Genomic DNA, 18,290 nt, shown 5'->3' with positions numbered 1-18,290 from the left:
CTGCAGAGAAATAGGACATCCTTTACCCAAGAGCAAATCGAAGCCCTTGAGAAAGGTGAGTGACATTTTCCTATGGTCGGAGCAGGAGAGAAAAGCAAAATGTGCCCTGGCTGTATTAAAAACTGAACAGAAGCATGGCATTCACGTGCCTTATATATGTATATATTTTAAGTCTGTGGCTCTCTCCACGCTCTTTCATTCACTGAGCTCCAAATACTCATGGATGGCTGCGATGTGTACCGAAAAAGCTGTTAAAGGGTTTTCAGAGGGAATGTACTCAGGGTGCAGATCACATTGAAACAGCGGTGTTACACCCCGGGCTCCCCTCACAGGGGATAAATCTCCTCCTGCCGAGTGTGCCGTGTGGCTGGACGGCCTCGCCGTACGCCGGGAAGGCCAAGGCAGGCATCTGGGGCTGGCAGCATCCTCCTGTGCCTGCCCCCACGCTCCATCCCCATCCCCAGCGCTGCCGCTGCCCGGGGCTGGGAGCAGGTGCCCTTTTCCCCGACCAGCCCGGGTGTACCTCCCCTCTGACCCGCCGAGCATCTCCTCTTCTTATTTTCCGCTCTTATTTAGCGACGTGCCATTTCGCTTCTCGGTGACAGGGTCAGAGCTGCCTTGGGAGGTGAGTGACATTTTCCTATGGTCGGAGCAGGAGAGAAAAGCAAAATGTGCCCTGGCTGTATTAAAAACTGAACAGAAGCATGGCATTCACGTGCCTTATATATGTATATATTTTAGCAGGAGAGAAAAGCAAAATGTGCCCTGGCTGTATTAAAAAGCAGGAGAGAAAAGCAAAATGTGCCCTGGCTATATTATTAAAAGCTGAACAGAAGCATGGCATTCACGTGCCTTATATATGTATATATTTTAAGTCTGTGGCTCTCTCCACGCTCTTTCATTCACTGAGCTCCAAATACTCATGGATGGCTGCGATGTGTACCGAAAAAGCTGTTAAAGGGTTTATATGTGTATATATATATATATGTGTATATGTGAGTCTGTGGCTCTCTCCACGCTCTTTCATTCACTGAGCTCCAAATACTCATGGATGGCTGCGATGTGTACCGAAAAAGCTGTTAAAGGGTTTTCAGAGGGAATGTACTCAGGGTGCAGATCACATTGAAACAGCGGTGTTACACCCCGGGCTCCCCTCACAGGGGATAAATCTCCTCCTGCCGAGTGTGCCGTGTGGCTGGACGGCCTCGCCGTACGCCGGGAAGGCCAAGGCAGGCATCTGGGGCTGGCAGCATCCTCCTGTGCCTGCCCCCACGCTCCATCCCCATCCCCAGCGCTGCCGCTGCCCGGGGCTGGGAGCAGGTGCCCTTTTCCCCGACCAGCCCGGGTGTACCTCCCCTCTGACCCGCCGAGCATCTCCTCTTCTTATTTTCCGCTCTTATTTAGCGACGTGCCATTTCGCTTCTCGGTGACAGGGTCAGAGCTGCCTTGGGGACCCCCTCGGCGGAGGCAAAAGCCCTCACTGCTTCTTGAAAGATGTAGCATCGCACCCGAGCCTGCCTGTCCCCTGAGCCATATTCCCCAGCAGGCAAGGCATCCTCCTTCCTAACACACACTCACACACACACACACACACACGCAGAGAAAGCTCGGTTTTGCCGTTCCAGCCATGTTTCTGAAGAGTGTGTAGAGCACAGGCAGAGCAGGAACAACTCTGATTTTGCAGTTGGCCACGTTAACTCTTTGCAACTAACGCCACACCGCTTCCTTCTGCAGAATTTGAGAGGACTCACTACCCCGATGTGTTTGCAAGAGAGAGACTAGCTGCTAAAATAGACCTGCCTGAAGCAAGGATACAGGTACTGAGACGCTGTGCAATTATGACTATGATTATTTTCGCTATCACTATTCTGATTTTGTTGTTCCTGGCTTCTGAAAGCACAGGGCAGCCCCCTTTTATGATCAGGGTATTTGTCCATCTCCTCCTTCAGGCCAATAACAGCAGCTGGGTTGAGAGCCAGCTTTCTATCAGCCCAACCTTGAGTTATGCGGGGGAGGTAGGTCCTCGGAAGCTCATTCACGTCTCTCTCAAACGCTGTATTTTCAGGTGTGGTTTTCTAACAGAAGGGCCAAGTGGAGAAGGGAAGAGAAGCTGAGGAACCAGCGAAGACAAGCCAGCAACACTCCCAGCCACATTCCCATCAGTAGTAGTTTCAGCACAAGCGTTTACCAGCCGATCCCACAACCGACCACCCCCGGTAATGCCACCAACCCGCTCCTGCTCCTCCATCCTCTTGGGGAAAAACGAGTGTATCTCAGAGTGTATCGCCAATTGCAATTGCGGTTAAACTAATGTGTCCATCTATCTGTCTATTCTATTATAGTTTCCTCTTTCACATCAGGTTCCATGTTGGGCAGGACGGACACGGCGCTCACAAACACGTACAGCGCGCTGCCGCCCATGCCTAGCTTCACCATGGCCAACAACCTGCCTATGCAAGTAAGTCCAGCGCTACCGCCGTGGCACCCTGCTCCCTCGGGACTCGGTGGCCCCATGGGACATGCGGGAGCATGGGTGGGGGATCTTCCCCCACAGGATGGGGGGGGGTTACAGACACAAACTGTGCTGCAGGGAAACCAGCACCAAAGGCTTCCCCAGCATCTCAAAAGATGCCCCGTTTGGAAGAGTCATAAGGGCAAGGGCACTGTAAGTCCCGGTGCTCAACAAACTCCCTTTCCTGAATTTTAAAAGAGAAAGGTCTTCAAAATTACACAAATCTGGGATGAAAAAACCCTTTTTGGACCCCCACCCCTGTGGTTAACCTATGGAACTCACCGGTGCAGTATTATGGAAATTGCTGCCCGAATAAGCTGCTGGAGGGATCTGACCTTCTTGGCGTAGGTGATGTGGCGACGGCGCATTAGGAACACCTGAGAGAGGGAAGGATGTGATTAGCATCAGTGGTTATGCCAGCTAAGCCAGAATTGCAAGAGCTGTCAATCCTCATGCCTGAAAGCATTAGCTGATCACCAGCTGGGTTAGGAAGAAATCTATTCCTTTGGGGTCTGTTTCTATAGACCTTTCAGATGCAAAATTCCTCCTTTTTTAATGGTGGGGTTGGCCTAGGAAGGTGCTGGCCAATTACGGGAGTTTTAGAGCTTTGTCTGAGGCACACAGCATTGACCACTGCTGGAGACAGGCGAGCAGATTAGAGAGCCTGACTCCTTCGCTGCGGCAATTACTATGTTACTAATTGCTGAACCAAAATTAACCAAATAAAGTTAGAGTCTCCCAAGTCCGCAGAAAGAAATGACGTTGGCTAGGTCGCCGTTTCGTGACGTCGGAGGCCGGTGGCGCCGTTCCTGGCAGCGGGCTGAGAGCAGGGGACAAAAGATCAAAGGGGTGATACAGGAGGGGAACCCTTGGGAAAGCAGCAGGACCCCCCCAGCTCCACTACCAGGCACCTGGAGAGGGACCTGGCACGTGTGGGCTGCTCTAGAAAGTCCTGCCTACGTGGCCAACCGTGGCGTGATGGCCACGCGATGCTGGAGCAGGAGATTTGGCAGCGGGACCATCGGCATCTCCCTGTGGATGCAGGGCGCGTTGCTGGTTCCCTCAGAGCACACAGCGTGTGTGTCTGCTTCGCTGACAAGGCTGTCAGTATTTTCGGAGGCGGCGTGTATTGGGGATGTGCAAGCAGAGGAAATATGTGCAGACATGTCAAGTCTCGTGTGCTCGGAGCAGGAATTACTCATCCTGCTTCCCCCCTGCCTCCTCATGCTGAGGCTGCACCGTTCCCTGCCCCTCTGGCACTCCGGAGCTGGAGATGCCCCTACTTTGTCCCTGGTAGGGTGCCGTCCCTCAACCCCTGCCCCCAGCTGCTCTTCCCCCTGGCAGATGGGGCTTTAGGGGTTGGTCTTTAGATAAATGGAGATGTCTGGTCTCCCGGAGATGCTGCTGGCATGGGTTTGGGGTGACTGAGGCTCCGAAGGGGGATCAACACAACGTACGTGTGCGTTGATCCCCCCTCAGAGCCTCGGTCACTCCAAATCCACACATTATCTGTGCATATGTGCAGATGCAGGACCAGGTCGTGTGCCTTAGTAGAGTAATTTTTAGTTTCACCACTATTAGTTTTTAGTTAAGCCAGCAAATGTCAGATAAGATGTCAGCCCTGCTCCGTCTCTCTGTTGCTGCAAATGGCAGGAGACATCTTTTTTCTACATAAGCGCAAACAAGGGCTTTGGTTCCTTGGTCTAGGCGTGTAACACCCTTGTTAGCATCTAGATGTAGAGAATCTGCTCGCCAAGTGCATTGGAAAAGGCATTGGTGACTCTCCACCTCGTTTCTGTGGACCAAAAACCCTTGGGAAGAGGCTGCTTGGTTGAGCTTCTAAATAGGGCTTTACATCTTGGTCCTTGAATTTGAAACTGAAGCTCATTTTTGCTTGTGCTCACTGCTCCTGAGGGGTGGCCCATCCACCCAGAAGAGCGTAACGTCGTGTTTACCTCAGTCAATACTTAACACTGCTTTGTCCTTTGCTTCCGTAGCCCCCGGTACCCAGCCAGACCTCCTCCTACTCTTGCATGCTGCCCACCAGTCCATCGGTGAATGGACGGAGCTATGATACATATACCCCTCCTCACATGCAGACACACATGAACAGCCAGCCGATGGGCACCTCTGGCACCACTTCCACAGGTGAGTGGCCCTGTGCTCCCTCCCCTTTTTTTGCCAGCCGGTTTTTCCTCACTGCATTTGCTGGGAGAAGTCTCTCCCTGTCGCTGGGAGAGGTCTCTCCATCAGGTTTAGTACCTGTCGAACTGGGCAGAAGGTGGAAATGGACACCCTTGCAGGCTAGAGCAGAAAGTCAGCCGCCTTTCGTCTACCCCTCCGGCGGCAAGCCTCCCCTTTTTTTGCCAGCCGGTTTTTCCTCACTGCATTTGCTGGGAGAAGTCTCTCCCTGTCGCTGGGAGAGGTCTCTCCATCAGGTTTAGTACCTGTCGAACTGGGCAGAAGGTGGAAATGGATACCCTTGCAGGCTAGAGCAGAAAGCCGCCTTTCGTCTACCCCTCCAGCGGCGGCTGAAAAATCAGGCTGAGAGAAGGTGGCGTTTGAATAGTGGAACAGTGCAAAGCTCTTCAGTGAGGTCCCAATCCCTCAAAATCTTCCCTGGATAATTAAATTCTAAAGCAGCATTTATTGCACTGTTACATTTCAGCGGTGATACCCACCCCTGTGAAGTTAAGTGTACACAAGAGTGCCCACAGGACTGGGCATGTTTTCATCATGTCTGTGTCAGGGGACGTTTTTTTTGCTAAAGATTTGAAGTTATTGAAAAGGCAGGAATCCTGTAGAAATATTAACCTATGCATGAGAAGGGAAAACAGGGTAAAAAAGGGTAAGTGTCAGCATAATCAGGGGCAAGCCAGACACATTTTAAGAGAAATGAAATGTTCAGTGTATTTTGGGCTGAATTCCCAACTGATCCAAATGAGCTGAGGCTTTGGCATTTATCTCCAAGTCTGACAGTGTATTTATAACAACAAATCACTGAGATGTGCACAGGTTTTTAAAATATACCACCTCTCCCCACCCGCCCCCCAAATTGATTCTGCAGCCTGGTAGATGTTGAGATTTAATACTTACCACAATACAAGCACAAATCTGTGAAACTGTAAAGCAAAAACTGTGCTACGTATAGAAAAACTAAAATATCCATTTCCCCCCTCAATTTTCAGGTCTCATTTCCCCTGGAGTGTCAGTTCCAGTCCAAGTTCCTGGCAGTGAACCTGATATGTCTCAATACTGGCCAAGATTACAGTAAAACATGTGTTAATTCTGTAAATGACTATTTGGACAACAGTTGGATGTTCAGCAGTATTTTCTAAAGGAAGAATGGCTCTCAGAGTACTTCTGTACTGCAACTGTGCCCTATGCTGTAACACATGGAAAAGACTTTCACATGGACCTTTGTACACTGAAGGCATTATATCAGTTGGAACAAATCTTCATTTTGGTATCCAAACTTTTATTCATTTTGGTGTATTATTTGTAAATGGGCATTTGTATGTTATAATGAAAAAAAAAAAAAAGAACAATGTAGACTGGATGGATGTTTGATCTGTGTTGGTCATGAAGTTGTTTTAAAAAAAAAAAAAAGAAAAGGAAAAAAAAAAAAAAGAAGCCATGATCAACAAGCTTTGCCACGAATTTAAGAGTTTTATCAAGATATATCGAATACTTCTACCAATCTGTTCATAGATTATGGATTGATGTTCCAAGTTTGTATCATTCCATTGCATATAATTAAACCTGGAACAATACGCACTAGATTTATGTAAGAAAAATATCTGTTGGTATTTCCAAAGGTTGTTAACGGCTGAAGCTATGTGCAAACAGGGGTTAAGAGAGAACTTCAATGAAGAAAAGAGTTTGATAGATAAAAGGTAGATTGTGTCTTCGATATAATCCAATTTGTTTTATGTCGAAATGTAAGTATTTGTCTTCCCTAGAAATCTCCCAGAATGATTTCTATAATAAAGTTAATTTCATTTATATTTGACAAGAATATTCTATAGATGTTTTATACACATTTTCATGCATCATACGTTTCTTTTTGGTCGGCAAGAGTTAATTGTTCTTAGATATAGTTGTACTACTGTTCACAGTCCAATCATTTTTGTGCATCTAGAATTCATTCCTAATCAATTAAAAGTGCTTGCAAGAGTTTTAAACTTAAGTGTTTTGAAGTTGTTCACAACTACATATCAAAATTAACCATTGTTGATTGTAAAAACCATGCCAAAGCCTTTGTATTTCCTTTATTATACTATTTTCTTTTTAACCTTATAGTGTGGTGTTGCAAATTTTGTTACTGTGTTAGGCTAATCTCATTAAGTTTTATTTTGAATTTATTTTCAGTTTTCGCTAAGGAGGGATTCTCAAGAAACATTTTTATAGACTTTCAGCACTTTCACCAGCCTGTAATTTGGGCTAACAAAAAGAAGATAGGTTCACGTATCTAATTGCAGCTGAGAGCAGGAGGAGGTTGTTTATTTAGCTTGGGTTTCTGGGGATGCTCTAAATGAACTCCAGAATCCAGCAGAATTTCCAGCGGGGAGTTTGCATCGTGCCAGTCGGTGGCAGAGACGCGATGCACGCCTGTGTCTATCTCTTGTAATTATACATAAAGTACGTATAGACACACATAGACACAAATATACATCCCTGACTTATAAAAATTGTTTTTGTTAGGATGCTTAAAAAGAAAAAAAACCACCCAACCAACCAAACCCCAACCAGCTGTGTTTTTTACAGGCTCTTTGGGAGAGTGAATACCATCCCTTTATATTGCCACACAGCACAATCTTAGTGTAATTTTCCATTGAACTTGTAACCTGGTTAATACCTCAATGCGCTTTGTGTGAGGGTTGTTAGTGTGGGCGTGGGTGGAGAGCTGCATGTCAAGGAATAATGAGAGAAGACAAATCAACAGGCAACAACAATGTGAGCTGGGACTGGCTAGTGAAAGCGAAAGGCCTTTAGTCACTGGCAGGGAAATCTAAACATTCCCATATCTATGAAGCTGGCTCATTGTGGTGCCGTTGTTACTGGCGATGCCGTGCTGAAAAAGCGATCTGATGATTAAAAAGCCAACGCGCGGGGAGTTTCGAACCAAAGCGCAGGCATCACAAGCAGCCTTTGTGAAGCACAGATACCATCTAGGCTGGTTGTGTTTTCCTCTCGGCGTGTTTGTCACCGCAGATAACACTTCCCCGCCAACTCGGAGCAGCAGAGCCCTGGTGCTGAGGTAGCGGCGATGCTGCAGACGAGATTAAAGGCACGTAAACTCTGCATCCTTTAGGGACAAAGAGCAGCCTCGCTCAAAGAACGCCAGGAGAGTTAATAAAATCAAGAGCCCCAAGCAAGCAAAAATGTGCAAAAACATTCGATCGAAATCTTTCTTTTTAATTGATACTGGTCAGTTGTAAGTATATTCTTTATACCAGCATCGAGTAGTTTTAATTACCTGGAAGCTGCCCGTTGGCAAATATTAATGAAACATGGATTTTTATTTTTATTTTTTAAATGATATATCTTTTTCTCAGAGATGAACATGCACATTATGTATTTATAAAACAGGGATAGATCGCATTAAACACCACAACAGGCAGGTCCCTTCTCGCATAGCTGAATCGATTCTGGGAGCAATTAATTACAGGTACCAACCCAGCATTTATACAGCCACTTAGCGTGTTTATACCTACTAATGTAGTTTGTTATCTAAATGCCAACTTCTGCTTGACCAGGAATGGAAACGAGCTCCCCATCCCTTCCTCCTCCGAGAGCTTTTGTGCCACAGTTGCTGTTCCTGCAGGTGCCAATGTGCTGGCAGAGGCAGCTCCCGGTAGCTCTTCCCCGTCCTTCCCAGGTTTTCCAGGTCTTGCAGCTCCACTGCCTGCGGTTCCAGCCGCTGGTGGCCTCCATGGAGGCATCACCAGCCCTCTGTGTCCCCTCTGAAGCCTTCTTCAGGGTGGGCTGCAGCCCCTCACCCACCGCGCTTGCAGCCGTGTGCCTGGATGAACCTCCAGCTTATTTCGGTGACAGGCCGCGGCGGAGAGGAGACGTTTCTGGCTCACTGGCTTCTTATTGTGCCCTGTGGAAGGAGGTCGGTCGGTGGGGAGAAGTCCCCGGCTGGCTGCACAGCGGGGAGAAGCCAGGGCATTCGGTCCCCAGAGCGTTGTTGGCCTGGAGGAGCTGCTGCCCGGTATGCTGGGGGCTCCGGGCGGCCTTGCACGGCATGGGTGCATCCACGGCCTTTTCCTCCAGTTGGGGTGGAGGGGGCCCCAATCCTGAGCACCGGTGCCAGCTCCTGGTTGTTTGCTGTGGGTCAGGAGAGACCCCCAGAGCATCCCCGGTGCCCACCCGGCCTCGGAGCGCCGCTGCCATCGGCTCCGTGGGGAGGTGCTGCCTGGCCACCAGCCCACTCCGGTGGGAAGGGACCACCTTCAGCAGGTGCTGAGCAGCCTCCAACACCCTTTTTCACCCCCTTCCTTCTTCTCAGGAAGCCTGAAACCTGCCATAATGTATAGCCCAGCAGAACCACCGCTGTTTCCAAGGGTCTCTGCTTTTTACTGCTGAAATTAGTGGGGAGCCTTGCTATTGACTCCAACGGGAATGAAACATTTCTGTGCATTTGGTTAAAATGTATTTCATAATAACACCTTATACTTTATTTATAAGCCCCTCCTAAGGCATTTCACAAATTATAGTCACACGAGAATTGATGTGTGAGCGCCGTCTTAATAACACTGTATTTTGTGTTTCAAATACTGTGTTCTGGATACAATATTTACATTTACAAGTGAAAAGGCTGCTAACCTAACAGTTATTGTTCAGAGCAGACAGCTGATGAGCCATACATGCTGATGGTGAAGCAGACATGCATGCGGCGACACACACACGTTGGGATCGCCTCATGCCACGGCGCAGACAGAGCTTTTAATTGTTTTTAAAAGGTAAGCACGAGTCAGCCTGTGCCCTGCTCCAGGAGCCTGAAAGAGCCTGCGACCCAGGCTGTAATGCAGAAAGGGGATTTCGCCACTTCTTTTTAGCTAGGTTTTTATTTATAAAGTGAGCAAAACACCCCCGTGGGCTGGTTGACTTTAGGCAGCCTAACATGGGATTTATCTTTGGGGGCAAGATTACAGTTGCAAAGAACAACCTGGGACTGTTAACATGCCTCACCTCCCCCAGGCTTTCCAGCTATTGGTAGTCCTATTTCATTCACTTTCCATGGCCAAAGCTGTCTGGCTTTTGGTTTTTGGTTTTTTTTTTTTTTTTTAATTGATTTTTTTTCTGGTATTACTGACAAAAACGTATTATCTCATTTTCTCTGGGTAGTATGTGCAGGTTTAGAGTTATGCTAAGGTTTAAATCTGTTCTGCATTTCCACGTCATAAACAGCACCAGGAAAACTGAAAATGTATCATTCCTTTTTCTTATTTTTTTCTCTTTGTTTCCATTTGCTCTTGTCCTCAGCTTCAGCAGCTGAACATAGCTCCACATGCAGCTGGTAAGGCTCTTCTGCTCTGGGGATGGTGTAGAGCCTTCTTTTTGATTAACTCTTCTTTGACAAGACACCTGCTTCCTTAATGAGCTCCTGCATCCCTGTTTCTAATCAAAAGTGTGATTGGCACCTCCAAATACCCAAATACAACACACCTTTTCCCCTAGAAACAGGCATAGGAATGACAGAGGTGAGAGTAGAGTCTGTGGTGGTGGTTGGGTCTTCTTCAGGTGGTGGGAATTGACATGTCTCGCTGTGCAGAGAAGGTAGTGCTGTGAGCGTGTCTGGCTGAAGGGTGCGGGGTCCTCTTGAAGCCCCTGTGGCATGGTAGGGGCAGAAGAAAAGGCATCCTCCTTTTTTGGGTGCAAAACAAAGCACGGAATGCAGCTCCCTTTGGATTACTGCTGGAGAACGATGTCAGGTAAGTCTCTCACGCGTGTTATCTGTTTAGTAGTTCTTAGAGAAGATGGTAGAGGATGGAGCAATCCGCATGAGATGCGTGGTAGTAAAGATAGTACGGTTTGGATAGGAGCCAGGTCGGCGAGTTCTTTAGAATGTATTCTAAATTAATGCCTCTCTTAATAATCACTTAGATGTAAAGAAAGAAAAAAAACAAAGTATCAGCAGACAGTTCCTTAGGGTAGCTTACTATCCTAAGAGAGTTTTCAATAGCAATTGTGTGGAAGATGAAGGTTTTTTATTGGGGCTGCAGAAAGGAAACCTCAAAGGAATGAAACCATTTCATCGGGCATTTAACGTGTACAGCCAACACCTGTGACAGATTTTCATCAAATCTCCAGTTGCCAGAATCCCTGTTGTTCCTTTTGAGGATGGCCCTTCTGAGAGGAGCCCTCATGAAACCTGCTTTCCCTCAAGTTTCATTGAGAACCTCTGATGACTATGTTTTATCACGCTGAGAATTTCAGGGCCTTCTGTACTGTTCCCTTCTTCCTCTAGTAATATCCCTGGGTGAGATGATCGTGACTTTGAAGGGGGTGAAGGGGAAAACACATGTCTGGTGCTGGTGGGCTGTGTCCTGGAGCTGCTTGTCCCCACACAGGACCAGGATACTAAGGTTTTTGCTGGGCTAGCAGGTCTATGGTTTCTCAGAGCCTGGAGCCTGACCTCCTAAGTCGAATCGCAGCTGGGTCAGGTGGTGAGCAGAGGTTTTGTGAGTGACCCAGGAGGATCCTTGTTACCTTCAGGTGCCTGACAGGAGCTGTAAGTCGCATGAAATCCTCCAGCAGAGGTTGCAATTGCCTCCAGGCACCTGACAGACCTCACGTACGCTCCAGCAGCTAAAATCGGTGAGGGTTGCGAATTGCAGTTCTCCCTCTCCCGGGACATACGAGCTTTTCCAGCTGCACCAGAGGAGTTTGTAGATTCACAGATAACCCCCTTCAGGTCAGGCCTACGCTGATAGAGTTTGAGAAGTTTATGAACAGTTATTCCATGGAAATTTTGTATAGGGCAACAGAAGGGCTCTGGTTTACCTGGAACTGCATACAGCAGATAGACACCTTTAGGTTGTTACAATAAATACGTTAACTTATCACAAGCGAAGAAAATTTATATTTCTCCCTGTAACTGTTTATATTTTACCCCTTACATTTCTCTCTGCAAAGTTGGATTCATATTCAGAGTCTGTAGTCTGCAGCTTTGTGTTTCAAGTACTGCAGGGGAGGGTTTATTTATTTTTAAAACTCCCCGTGTCAGACTGGATTAAATAAAAATCCAGTCATTTAAATTTTATATATATTTTTTTTGCTTTTAAAGAAGCAAGTTGTCCACTTGGATTTTGCTGAGTTTAAGTCAACACTGTTACCTTGCAAAATATGCATTCAAACCCTTCGATTCTTACTTAAACTAAGCTGCTTCTGTTGGGGTCTGATGAGTTTCTGAGTTATGATTCAGTTGCTCGGTGTGAACTGCTGTTGGTCTATACCTGTTTGGGCAAGGACATATTTAAAACTTCATAGAGCCTTTTACAGGCAAGGACTGCAACACAACCCCCCTATTCTGCTCCTTTGCATATGTTCTTTTTCTGGGTTTATCTGCTGTCCTCTCCGTCAGGCATGCAATAATTGTGTCTACCTACCACCCTGCTTGTCCTTCCGTCCTCTTTCCTGGTGTTTTGGTGTGATGAAGCTTTATTTGTTTGTCTGAAGCTGGCGTATGGATGGTATATGTTTGAAGCTCCGTATCTATGACCCTTTGCTAGATGGGAAGAACCCCCCAGTTTTGAGGTGGCAGCTGGGAAGGGTCTGTCTCCCACACAAATGGGCTTGCTGCTAATCCACTGTATCCAAGAGCGTACTGTCAAACTCCTTCTCACTCAAGTAATTTTCCAAAATTGCTGAGCTATCCTGGACGTAGGCTGGGAAGCACCATAAATGGAAATTTTCACCCTGCTGGAGAATTCTTCCACACACTTTCCTTCGCCTGTCACTCTCTATCTGGTCTTGAGTGAGTTCAGGTTTATTCATTACTCTAGCTTGTCCAAGTACATGTCCACACTGGTGGCAGGAGTTCCTTTATACACGATGGAGAGCAGATGAATATCTGTTGTCTGACCGGTTCATCTGCTGGACACATATAGGTGTTGCATGAGCCTGGAGAGGAAACGGACTCATCAAAACTCCCCTGGTCAGGAATCAAGTGCTGGGGCTGCAGTTTCCAGCTACGGCTGCTAGCTGAAGATGATGGGGCTAGAACAGGCATTGAGTCCTGCTAAAATGATACCTGTCTTATTAATTTAAAATCATAGAATCATAGAATTGTCCAGGCCAGAAGGGACCTCCAAAGGTCATCTAGTCCCACCCCCCCGCAGTCAGCAGGGACACCCCCAACTAGACCAGGTTGCCCAGGGCCTCGTCGAGCCTCACCTTGAGTATCTCCAGGGATGGGGCCTCAACCACCTCCCTGGGCAACCTGTTCCAGTGCTCCACCACCCTCGCAGTAAAGATCTTTCTCCTAATCTCCAGTCTAAATCTGCTCCCCTCCATTTTAAAGCCATTTCCAGCTTAAAGCCATTAAAATAGGTCAGGAAGGCAAAGCTGTTTTGCAGCAGTGCAAGTCCCAGGCCAAGAATGATTCCTTGCACAAGACAGTCCTGCTCGATGAGTAGTAGCTCTGAGATATTTGTTTATATTATCAAAGTACATACTAAGAACTGCAGAAGAGTCTCACTGTTGCAGCATAGTTCAAACAAATTTACAGCTTTTTCTCCACACAATATGCTTTCCCAAAATATTGGGACTGAAAACTGCTTGATTTGATATCTAAACCCAAACCAGACCTCATTTCTGTTCTCTAAGTCTAACTCCATGAAACTTAGCCAGAGCGTTCTTTAGTGCATTTGCTCCAACCTGATTCCAAAAAAAAAGTAGCTGAAAGTGCACTGAAATTTGCCTGTTTCAAGACTTTTTTAAAAAGAGAATGCCTCTGATGCTGTAAGTGCTGAGAGCGTTCTGAGGTCATGAATGTTCAGACTCACACTCTGCCAGCATAGAGTGAAGACTTCTTTTTTGGATTCTTGCTACATTTTGGATTTAACATTTATCTTCAATGCCAGAAGACATTGAAATACATTTTTAATAGAGCAATATGCAGCTACGAACTCTCTAGATCTGCTAACATTTAAAAAAATATCCATTGGACCTAATCCTATCAGTTTGCTCCTGGTTTAAACCATCACTGACCTCTCTGGAAGATTTTTTTTTAGATTAAGATCTACAGCAGCAGAAAATCCATGTGCAAAAAAACATAGGAAGCACAAAAGATGTCTTTGTTTTGATATGAACAGAAGGTCTGCAAATTAATTCAAAGTGCCTAATAACTTTCAAATTTGTTTAAAGGCAGAGTTTAAATAAGCAGCCAAGTTTTCAGCAGACGCTCAGCACTCCTGAAAAATCTGTGTATTCATTCAGATGCTGAAATACAGATGTAGGCATCAACTATATCAGCGAAACATTTCGGAAAAAAAATTAAAAAAAAAACAAAACTGTAACATTTGCTTATATTAGACTAGAAACTGAAAAAAAAAAAGTGGTGGAATTTTTGTTTTCTGTTTTTATTTTTTATTTTTTTTTTGTTTTCCTTTCTTTTTTCTTTCCCTTTCTTTATTTTTTTTCCCTCCATTTGAGTTGCCTTTTCTTCTTAAGATGAAGAGGATTAACTTTCATTCTTTTTCTACACAGGTACATTTATTATTGAATAAGCACCATCATGTGCTCAGCATGATTAAAAAAAGAAATGTAGGCCCTGCACTCAGGTAGCTCACAAGAGAAAAGAAAAACCCCAAGAGATGTCATGGGGGATAGTACTTGCTTCCACTACCTCTTAAAGGCATAAAAGCATCTTCTTTCCTATTTTTGTTGTGCTCTGTAGTTATGGATGACATTCACCCAGCACAGGCAGAAGAAGAACATGTTATTAAATTTGCTAATCTGTGATCCTGGGGAAATACTGGCTTAATATGTGCATGTATTTGTGTGTAATACTTGCAATACCTATATATATTTTTAAAGGGATGTGTTACAACCCCATGGTTTCAGAAAAACTTGATTAATAGCTCACTTTGGCATAGTAAAGGACTTTTATAAGTTAGACTTTTGCGTTTTTCCAAAAGCTGTGTTTGGAATGACATCACTATTTTATATTAAATTTAAAGATGAAACCAGTGGTGTAGCTGAATGCCCATTTCTAGGTGCTTGTAGCTACTGTTATAGAAAATTGAATTCTGCTGCATCCTTGAAATTGCTTTTGAAATTTCTTTACAAACATAGAAAAAGACTTAATCGATCATAATATTCTTCTCATGTTCCAAATACTTATGTTTTGAAAACCTCAGCACAACAGAAATTATATAAAGAATTCTTATTTGACATATTAAAAGACACAACATTCGAAATTTAATACCACTTTCTTGACTGTGTGTCACAATTCTGTAAAGATCAGGTTCTCGTGCTGAATTGGGAACGTCTGCACCAGGATGAATCTATTGTTTCCCTGCTGAGTTTGGTGGTTTCAGTTTGTAGCCTGCTAAAAAGTAGGAAGTTGTGCTTAAAAAAATAGCAATAAACAAAAAAAACCAAACCCTCACACGGCCGTCTCTGGGGAAAAGGGCCCTCTGAGCAGAGGTAGGGATCACACAGATCTTCCATCCAAGCCAACCAGGAGGCCTTTGATTACCTGAGCTGTGCCCCTCAGTTAACTGTCTTCAAATCCAGAGAGGGAAGAACTGAAGGGTGCTTTGTACCAGGTGTTGGAGAGTCACAGAGCAGTTATGGGGAAAAACACAGAAAATCACCATGTGAACACTTCTCTGGCTTCCCAAGTCAAATTTGCTTTTGGTGCAAAACCCAAAATCTACACTGATCTACTATATATCAATACACTATTAGGTAGCACGTACATAGCATTATTTCACTTATCACTTTACTGGATAAGTCGAGTCACTGTCATATGTTGTTGTAACTGATAGGATATTTTGGAATAAAAGAAGAGAAATTTTGCTCCATGTTTTTGCCTTAGGTAAATAACACTGTACATCTGTATCCTCTGACACTTATTTTACAAAGCATGTTTAGTGACTCAGAAAAAAAATTAATCTAGATTTGCAGGAGGAGTTCCTTTTATTATTCAAAATATTTGTCAGCTTTAATATTAACATACCGAAGTTTTTGAAATTGAAGTCTTATAAATGCGTAGGGCACACACACACACGTGCAATACATGCACTACTCACCAACAATTTTCAGTTAATATGTTAACTAGAAATTGACCGTGACTTCCATGATATTTTCTCCCTTGTATAAGTCAATGACCTATTTAAGTATGTTGGCAGCAATTTATATGTCTTGTGACTTTATATTTCACAAAGAAATACCATGTTTTGTGTTATTTACATTAAAAAGACATACTATGTAAAACTTCATTTTTGTTAGAAATAACTTTATCGTATTTAAATTATTTCATGCTTTCAAAAGGCACAATTAAGTATTTAATGAGAACTTGCATTCAATGTTACACATAATACAAAAAGAGAAAAAATGTTTGAGACATCAATGATAATATTTTAAATATATTGGCATAGGAAAGTAGATGTCTTTTTGCTTTATTAAACTGACAGTTCAGTTCTGAAACTTTATTTTGAAAAGATTTTAAAAAGGATTTGTGTCTTTAGAAATAAAAAATATAACAGGCATATCTAAAAAATATAGAAGAGAAAACCTGATTGTTACTACTAATGAAATAGCTGATGACAAAATAGTAGTCTTTTTGATTTTGATCACAAAAAATAAACTGGTAGTGACAGGATATGATGGATAGATTTGACATCCTGGCAAATCACTGTCATTGATTCAATTATTCTAATTCAGAATAAAAGCTGTATACAGTATGTGTTTATGCTACAGTGGAGTTTTTTAAGTGATTGACATTCATCATATTAGTTAGACAGTTTTAAAAGCTATGTCTTTGTTTTACACAGTGTTGTCAAGAAAAAAATAAAGTAGAACCTGAATTGCAGAAAAAAAAAAAGCAAACCACTTAACCAACTCTTGGTTCCAAACCCATCAAAATAAGTTACCATTATTGCATCCTATTAACATGTTCTTTGAAGAGTCAATTTCACTCCAGCCATGTAATATACTATTATAAAGACTAGATTGTGAAACTGTAATGCAATCTTACAGCTGGGTGGCTTGGAAGTTCTGCGGAGAAGAAGATATTACCTTTCAAAATGGAAGTCAGCCTCAGAAGAAAGAATGCAAACCACTTTAATTCACAGGTCAGCTTTGCTTCACTGTTCCTTTGTTTGATGAGATATACACAGAGATACATACAAAATAGTCAGAAGTTCACAAATACTATATATCTGAGGGTACAGAAGCCTGAATTACTTGTCTATTGTGCCCTGCTTCAGACCAGCATGCTGTGATACCCTTCCCTGAGCTCAAATGCACTCTTCTGGTTTTCCAGCATTAATGTAGCTGTCGGTTTGAATTTCAATCTCGAATTATGTCTGTTGACATAATTTCATAGTGCTGACTTCAATTGTTTAGGATTACTGTTTTGAACTACATAAGGAAATCAATTCTTTTCTCTATGGTTAGTAAATGCCATTCAAGTGCATTTTAATGCATGTAGTAAGCCATAAGGCAAAGTAATTATCTATAATATATTCTGATTCAAAAAACAACCATACTTAATTACTGGTAAATTAGAATAAAACTATCTTATATATTTTAAATTTATTATTACATATTTAATAAACCAATGTAAATATTTCCTGAAATTTAAGAAGGTTATTTCAATTACAAAATAACTGTGTAGTTTACTTTTGGAATAACACGTGACAATGCATTGCTTAGTTTCATTCCTTTATTTCAATAAGCTGTACAACTTATTATTCATACAAAATATGAAAGGTAAGTATATAAAAATTCCATTGGGAAAAATATCCCTTTGTTTTTATTGTAAAAAAAAAAACCCAACTAGAAATTAAAGGGTAATTTTCATATTTTAAGGAAAGGAACAACATACTGTATGTTTCCAATGGAGTTGAACAATGGCAAGACCCAACACAACAGAAGCTATAACAAAAAGCAAAATGCAAACAAGCCCAAAATTAGTACAAAGAAACCAGAAAAAAAAAAAAAAGCATCATATGATAGCATGTATTTTTAAAGACTGCTGGGTCAAATCATTAAGAAAAATATTTATATAAGTCATTAACACTCATAATTAGAGTGTCATATAAATCTGAGTGAAACTGCTAAGTAGAAATCACTAGAAGTCCAGGTGCTTCTTGCCGATGGCCATAGCACCACATCCTGAGCTCAGCAGTTTGGCGGATTCTGCCAGATCCTGTTTGCTTGCGCGGCTCACTGTGTCTGACAAGTCTGGAGGCAAATGCAGTCGCTGTGGCAGGAGATTTTCAGGAGGGAGAGGGAGAGAGACGGGTAAAAAAAAAAAAAAAAAAAAAAATCGAGAGAGGGAAAAACATGGAGGGGAAAAAAAAAAGAAAGAATAATTGCAGTAGAATTTATTTTCTTTAGCATATTTCAAAATGCAGTCTTTTTCCAAACTGGTCAATGTTTACTCACACAAATAAAACACTTCTCAGGCACTCTTTTAGGCTGACCTGGAAACAGTTTTGTATATTTTCAATATATCAGATTCTGTAAATTGGAATAGATTTTTCCTCATGAAAATTTTCTAAACAAAATCCAAATTTGCTCAAGGAATTTCGTT

General features: G+C 43.4%; 2 protein-coding genes across 16 annotated transcripts in view; one reads left to right on the top strand and one right to left on the bottom strand.

Moving 5' to 3' along the window:
* The window catches only part of PAX6 (paired box 6), a 28,306-nt gene extending 21,610 nt beyond the window's left edge, over positions 1–6,696 (top strand). For 7 of the 15 annotated variants that reach the window (XM_014949290.1, XM_014949288.1, XM_014949286.1 and 4 more), the window contains 6 exons: positions 1–55; positions 1,735–1,817; positions 2,066–2,216; positions 2,343–2,458; positions 4,510–4,660; positions 5,701–6,696. The exon at positions 1–55 is cut by the window's left edge and continues 104 nt beyond it. In XM_014949290.1, coding sequence (XP_014804776.1) covers positions 1–55; positions 1,735–1,817; positions 2,066–2,216; positions 2,343–2,458; positions 4,510–4,660; positions 5,701–5,786 — 642 coding nt within the window. In that variant the 3' untranslated portion in view covers positions 5,787–6,696. The remainder of the gene's footprint in view (positions 56–1,734; positions 1,818–2,065; positions 2,217–2,342; positions 2,459–4,509; positions 4,661–5,700) is intronic. The other 8 variants (XM_014949291.1, XM_014949289.1, XM_014949285.1 and 5 more) reach the window with 2 other exon arrangements.
* A 10,707-nt stretch (positions 6,697–17,403) lies between these two features.
* ELP4 (elongator acetyltransferase complex subunit 4) overlaps positions 17,404–18,290 on the bottom strand; it is a 145,891-nt gene continuing 145,004 nt past the window's right edge. The window contains exon 10 of the mRNA XM_014949297.1: positions 17,404–17,957. Within this exon, the coding sequence (XP_014804783.1) occupies positions 17,826–17,957 (132 nt within the window). The 3' untranslated portion in view covers positions 17,404–17,825. The remainder of the gene's footprint in view (positions 17,958–18,290) is intronic.

This window comes from Calidris pugnax, unplaced genomic scaffold (assembly GCF_001431845.1).
Source record: "Calidris pugnax isolate Ruff unplaced genomic scaffold, ASM143184v1 scaffold177, whole genome shotgun sequence".
In the NCBI taxonomy this organism is placed as follows: domain Eukaryota; kingdom Metazoa; phylum Chordata; class Aves; order Charadriiformes; family Scolopacidae; genus Calidris; species Calidris pugnax.
The sequence above is the reverse complement of the archived record's forward strand: the minus strand, read 5'-3'. Positions and strand labels throughout refer to the sequence as shown.